Source organism: Aegilops tauschii, chromosome 2 (assembly GCF_002575655.3).
Source record: "Aegilops tauschii subsp. strangulata cultivar AL8/78 chromosome 2, Aet v6.0, whole genome shotgun sequence".
Taxonomy (NCBI): Eukaryota; Viridiplantae; Streptophyta; class Magnoliopsida; order Poales; family Poaceae; genus Aegilops; species Aegilops tauschii.
In genome coordinates, this window is record NC_053036.3 from 606,752,151 (window position 1) to 606,758,465 (window position 6,315).

A 6,315-nucleotide genomic window follows, 5' to 3' on the forward strand; every position below is an offset into this window, starting at 1 on the left:
GTCCCGCCAAGGGCATTTTAGTCACTTCACCTTTGGGTATAAATCCCAGCAGCTCCCGTGCAATGTAGAACCCTAGCCGCCTCCCCATATGCCGCCCTGCCCGACCCACTCACCCGCCGCTCCGCCCGTCCCGCTCGCCCCCTTCCCAGCCGCTCGCCCCGCCCGTCCCGCTCGCCTCCCCCTCCTCGTCGCCCCCTCCTTCTCCTCCCATCGCCGCCCTCCTCCTCCGCCCCTCCCCCACCCCCTCCCCCCTCCCCAGCATCTCGTCCGCCCCGTGTGCGGGGGCGAGCTGTTGCACCCACTCCCCTCCTCCAACTCCCCCACCCCTCCTCCAATGGAGAGAGGCGTCGTGCCTATTGCCAGGACAGGACATGGGGGTGGAGGCGAGGGAGAGAGCGGGTGTTGCTGAAGAAGCTGGGGAGGCAAGACGAGGGCGGCGTGGCGTTCCGTGGCCGCGGTGGCCGGAGGGGCGGCTCCACGTCGCGGTGTATGAGGTGCCTAGAGGAGGATGCCGCGGCAGGTTAAACTCCTCTCCCGTTGTAGAGCAGTCCGCAGTGTCGTCACCGTCGTCCTTGCCTTCGAGCCATCCGTGACGCCGTCGCCGTCGCCTAGAGGACACCGGTAGGAAGCAGCAGCTCGCCGTTTCCTTGGTCCCCGCCGACGCCAAGCGAGAAGAGAAGGTGAGATCGAATTCGTCTGATCTTTCTTTTTCCCTGTCCCTCCCATGGATTTTCCCGGATCTTGGTGAGCTCCTCAACCACCAGATTTTGCGTGTTCTGTAAATCCAATCCTTCCGCCTGCAGGGGGTGCTTTGGGGTTTCTGTAGGGACGAGGAGAGGATTTGTGATGCGCATCGCCGCCCCTCACTCTTTCTCTCGACTCAATCTCATTTTTTTCTTCTAAACAGTCAAATTACCAGTTAGTTTAGCTGTACTGAGCGACAAAGAAAAATGTGCAGGCTTCTCTTTGTATCCCATGCACGTGTGCTGTAGTTGTAGCAAGAAAATTCTTCGGATATCCCTGGCAATCTGTCAGTTTAGCTTCAGGCATTCCTTTGTATCATTCAGACTTATAGTAATTTTCTTACTTTCTGTAGGCACATGTGCTGTAGGTGTAGCAAATTGGACAAGCTACACCGCTAATGCCGGGTGTATGGAGCTCAGGAAGGCTATCTGCAACAAGCTTCAGGGTACGTGCACACGGATGCATTTCTTATTTTCAGAATATCCATATTGAATAAGTAGTCTAATTGACTTCCTTGTTGCTCGGTTGTCGATATGCAGAGGATAATGGTCTAACCTATAGCCCAGATCATGTGCTAGCGACCAATGGGGCTAAGCAATGCACTACACACGCTGTTCTTGATGTTCTCTCATGTGGTGATGAGGTAAAGTTATCATCTTTGTATATCACAATTTTTTAGGATAAACACTTTTCATTCTAGATTAGATAATACCATGAAAATAGCAGCACCAAGTGTTTATCCTGTAGTCCTTTTTGTTGTTCCATGTTCTTAAAATTTAGCAAACTGCTTCATTTTCTTTTAAACTGCAATTTTTGTTTGGGTCTTCCATGCTTTGTCATTAACTCATGATGTGGATGATGCAGCGCCATGGATTAGTCCCCGCTGTAGGAGAGAGAGAGAGAAGATGAGAGGGAGAGAGAGAAGGAAGGAGAGGAGGGAGAAAGAGAGAGGAAAGAGTAGCTGGAGGTGCGTCGACCGGCGTCGGCATGTGTTGGCAAGGTTGGGCGGGACCGGGTGGTTGGCTGCGGCTCCGTGGTTTCAGATGGGGCACCGTGGGGAGCCAGGGAGGCGGCTTGGCCCAGCCATGGCATTGGTGCTGCGGAGCGCCGCCTCGCGCTACTTCGTCGTCGACACTGTGGGCTTCGCCACTGCCTACGCGATGCTGCCCCAGGGGGACCAGCAGCAGCCCCCCTCGCTGTAGGGGCCCAGCCAGCAGGTCGGGGCCAAGCTGGGGCCCTGCGCCGAGTGCAGCGCCACCGGCACCAAGAAGTGCTCCGGGTGCAAGCGCATGCATATTGGTGCGCCCCCATCCCCCGCTCTCGTCCCCCTCCCTATTTCTTGGTATGACATGGTTGTGTGCGTCATGATCTTGCATTGCCGCCGAGTCCCTGCGGAATCGTGGCGCCCCCTTTCTGTAATTCGTTGCTTGATGCGTGCAATTGTGCCGGGATCCTCCACCGTTCTTGGCCCTACCCCCGGTGTCCATGAATGTTGATTGTGATTTCTGTCGTTTCTTGGATGCTTTGGGAAATTGGGTCTTACCTTACCCTTGTTGTCCATTATTGCAAAATTGTGATTTTGCTCTTGCTTCTTGGATGCTTGGGTAATTCGGTGTTTAGGTTCAGTGATTTTAGTTGTTCTTGAGGATCCAAGACATACATAGTAGATGGGAACCTCTGTTCTTGTGAGGTTATTGAGTGGTGATCATGCGGTTTGGTGTTCTCGTGAGAAAAGTGCCTTCTTGCGGGCCCCTTGCATCTTATTTGTGCGATGTGCTGCCTCGTCTTCTGCTATGCGTTTGCTCGGTGTGTTTGTTCCTAGGTGAGACTCTCTCTTTTTCCCATGCTCTTGACCTGCTCGATAAAATGCTTGTGTGGCTGCAAGCTATTTTCTGCCTTGGGTTAGATTCCTTTTGGTTTTTTGACAAACATGTGAATTACTCCTGAGTGAAAAAATGTAGGAGAAGAGGAGAGGAGGAATTACTTCGTATGTTTACGCAGCATGAAATTTCTAAAGTTAGTTTACAACTTGTTAGTCAATTTTGGTTGTCTTGCAAAGTAAAAAAAATCAAGTAAATAATTTTCTTATTCGCTAAGTAAATTGGTATTCTGTTCGTTGGGTCCATCTAATCACTTTCTCGTGCATCCAGGTCGGCACTGCTGTTGTCACCGGGCAGAATGGCCGACTGGCCATGGGCAGGCTCGGAGCCCTCTGCGAGCAGGTAAGTGAATTTTCTGACCAATGAGCTTTCTAAACCTGTAAAAAATCATTCTGACAGTTGCTGACCGTTAAATATGTGGAACTGTTTCAGGTGAAGAAGCTTAATTTCCAGGGGTATGAGGTGATTCTGTTCGCCTCCGGCGCCGTTGGCATCGGGAGGCAGAGGCTCAAGTACCGAAAGCTCATCAACAGCCATGTTGTAGCGAGTTTTTTCTCACAGCAGTTTACTGACGGTCATTGCCTCTGGTTATCGTCACTGCTTGTGTGCTGATAATTCTCCTTGCTTGAAGTTTTGCCGATCTGCAGAACCCACAGTTGGACCTGGATGGGAAGGCCTGCGTGCCGTCGGCCAGAGTGGCCTCGTGGCTATCTACGATACACTGTTTAGCCAAGTGGGTTTGCTAACTGTTGTTCTTTCTTTTGTTGTTGTTGTTGTTGTTGAGGTTAACGGGTTCTGACATCAAACTTACCTTACCGCAGCTTGATGTGACATTGTCTCAGCTTCTTGTTATAGATCGTGATTTCCGGGATCCAAGTTTTGGGCTCCAGCTTCATGAGACTGAATTTTGTTCAAGGTAAAACCAGCCAAGCCGGAGATTGCTACAATCCTAATTTCTTTTGCAATATATAGTTGAGAGGACTCGCCCCTGCTACTGTCACTATGGTTGCTATTGCCGATTATAAAAATTACATTCTTCTATGCTTTAGTGAAGTTGGGAGAAAAGTGTTGTGGAAAGGCAGAAGCTTTTGTAGTTGTGTTGTTCTTAATAATGGCATTGAAGGCCCAAAAACATAGATTTGGACAGGTTTTATCTATGTAAAAAACACAAAAGAAGAGCTGCATGATATTTGTTTCTCCTGGAGTTTCTTCTTATCAAATAATTCAAATCTAATTTACACTTCATAAAATATTACATGTCAGACTCTGAAACTTGTTGAAAACAATGTTTGTTTGGTTGTAGAAAAACAAAGCAGTTTTCTGAACCCTGCTACTATCACTATGGTTGCTATTTTCATTTTTGTTGCAGAACAGTTCTCTCATGGTGTTTCTATTAGCTGCGAGGAACGTTGGGCTAGCTTTTGTCTTGAGTCTCTTAGGTGTTATTGAGAGGTTGTACTTGCCAGTGAGCTAAATGGCCCGTTGGAACAATGTGACTGCTTGTTTGACCTTTTAAAATGGTTTGGTGGTGCAGATAAGTTTGGTCACAGCCCATTGGATTTAGATTTTAGGAGCCGTGTGAAACAATTTCTTAGGTAGGTTTTCTTTTTCTTAGGCAGGGCATATAGGTAGCATGGGAAACAATTTCTCGAGTAGGTTTATTTGTTTGTTATTATATTTGGGTACTTATTTTCTGATTTTTTAGGTTCTCTGTATAGCATGTTGCTGGTATGATTTTGGAAGCAACACTGATTTTTTTCTGTCGACTTTGTGGACAGGCTAACAGTGAAAAATTTATTTGCAAAATATGGCGATCCCTATAGTGGTATTTCTGAAGCTTCGCTATGCTTGCTTTCCCACCAACAAGCAGTAATCCAATCACTGGTGCACCAGGTACTATATCATGTGAGAAAATCGAACTGCTCATTAATAAGACAGGATTTTCGCTCACATTTATCATGCTTCGCCACTCACAAATAAATACTTAGGCAATTGCTCTGTTTTATATTGCGAGCCTTAATTTGCGGTGGTAGTAGCATTGTTTGCGTTTATTTGAAAACCAGCACTGAATCACCATTATGCCTTACATTTACAGTGGCTCTTTTTATATTGTATTTGCTGTTAATATGGTATCTTCTAAACTATGTTACAGAATCTTCAGTTGTGTTTATACTACATTCTTTTATAAATTTACAGCGGCCATCCACCAGGACGATGCTGACAGCCAAAGAAAGCTCCTTCCCCACCGCTGACAGCCGAAACCGCTCTTGTGCTCATCAAGGTCCCTTTCACCTCTCTAACCTCTGTGTTAACTCCGTCTGGTTCTAGGCCAATTAAGATTTTTTTTTTGTTTTGTTTTTGCTTCCACTCTGTTTGATTTAAGCGTGGTGGTCAGATCCTCTTCAGATGTCCAGTTGAGACACCTACCCATTTCTTCTCTCTTTTTTCTCTTGAGAGGAGAGGAGAGGATGCTAACTAGCGAAGTACTATACTACTACATTTCAAACCATAATAAGGTCCTTCGGTAAAAACAAAACAAGATTTGCAGCGTCGTAGTAGCAAAATTCCAGCATCCGCTAGCCACACAAAAAAGTATGAGAGGAATTCAAGGATTAGTTTATTATTAACCTATGTAGTGTATGCACTGGTAGTTGATGGAGTTTCAAGCAACAAGCATGGAGCACCTTCCTCTTTCTATCATGTCACTTACCTGATAATTTGGTAATTCTCTCTGTAATGTCATTCATATACCTGATAAAGCCAATTTCTTTGGGGCTCTCTGTCATTCATATGTTGAGTGATGCAATCTGAATTATTATGTAGAGGTTACTCCAGTTCTCACTATTCTTCTATTTGTCTCTGTTTAGTGTTTTACTTTTTTATCAACGGCATAATAGATAACCATATCTACATTTGTCTCTATTTTCTGTCAGGTTAGTCAATGTATAGGACTGCGCTTTTGTGTGTCCTTTCCTTCAAGCTGTCATTCAGGAGAAGAGAGGAGCGAGGCCTCGATCCAGACTCAGGAGGAGGAGGAGACGAGGAGCAACACCTATTTTTATTGTCCGTCAAGCCCCATTATACTTTGCGGTTCCAGCCACCTGATCACTAACCTGAATGAGTAAGTAGACCATTATATATGATGGTCTTGCTTCCTTTTGTGATCATGTATCTATGTTAGATCTGGTGAGAAAAGGCGGCTTCCAAGCGGCAGTGTTGGCCACGTTTGGTTTTCATAAGCTAATAATCTATCCCTTCCTATCTACTTCCTTTGTGTACCACATTGTAACTAATCATCTATGTACCAATAGTAAAGACTTGGGTGTCTGAATATTCTCACAATAGTTGTCTCCCTCTCGCCCTTTGCGTCATTGGCGCAACGAGTCATCTAGTCTTACTAACACATCATCAGCCATCCAGGCACAAACCAAACGCCACGTACTCAGGCATGCCTAGCCAGGCAAAAATCCCATCATTCTGAGGCTACTCGCAGGCAATGCTTTTCTCCAGGCATGAACCCAGGGCTCCATCCAAACTACCCCTACATCCAACAACTAGCTTTGGCTAGCCAGCCTTGATATGTCACTCCATGCGTAGGCCAAGAGCACCAGCCAGCTGCGCATCAGACCGGGAGAGACTTGTATGAGATCTCACATTTAAATGAGATTGTGAGATCAACCTCAAAAATTTA

At 46.5% G+C, this 6,315-nt stretch overlaps 1 protein-coding gene and 1 long non-coding RNA gene across 2 annotated transcripts; both read left to right on the plus strand.

Moving 5' to 3' along the window:
• Positions 1 to 247: 247 nt before the first annotated feature.
• LOC120973811 (delta-1-pyrroline-5-carboxylate synthase 2-like) lies at positions 248 to 3,236 on the plus strand. The gene is made up of 5 exons (XM_045233666.2): positions 248 to 680; positions 1,097 to 1,189; positions 1,284 to 1,387; positions 2,895 to 2,966; positions 3,057 to 3,236. The coding sequence occupies exons 2-5, from the start codon at positions 1,153 to 1,155 to the stop codon at positions 3,234 to 3,236; spliced, it is 393 nt and encodes a 130-aa protein (XP_045089601.1). The 5' UTR covers positions 248 to 680; positions 1,097 to 1,152.
• A 1,171-nt stretch (positions 3,237 to 4,407) lies between these two features.
• Positions 4,408 to 6,033, plus strand: LOC120973812 (uncharacterized). Its single transcript, XR_005769278.3, has 3 exons — positions 4,408 to 4,517; positions 4,821 to 4,905; positions 5,558 to 6,033. It is a non-coding gene; the product is annotated as an uncharacterized lncRNA (long non-coding RNA).
• The last annotated feature ends 282 nt before the right edge of the window (positions 6,034 to 6,315 follow it).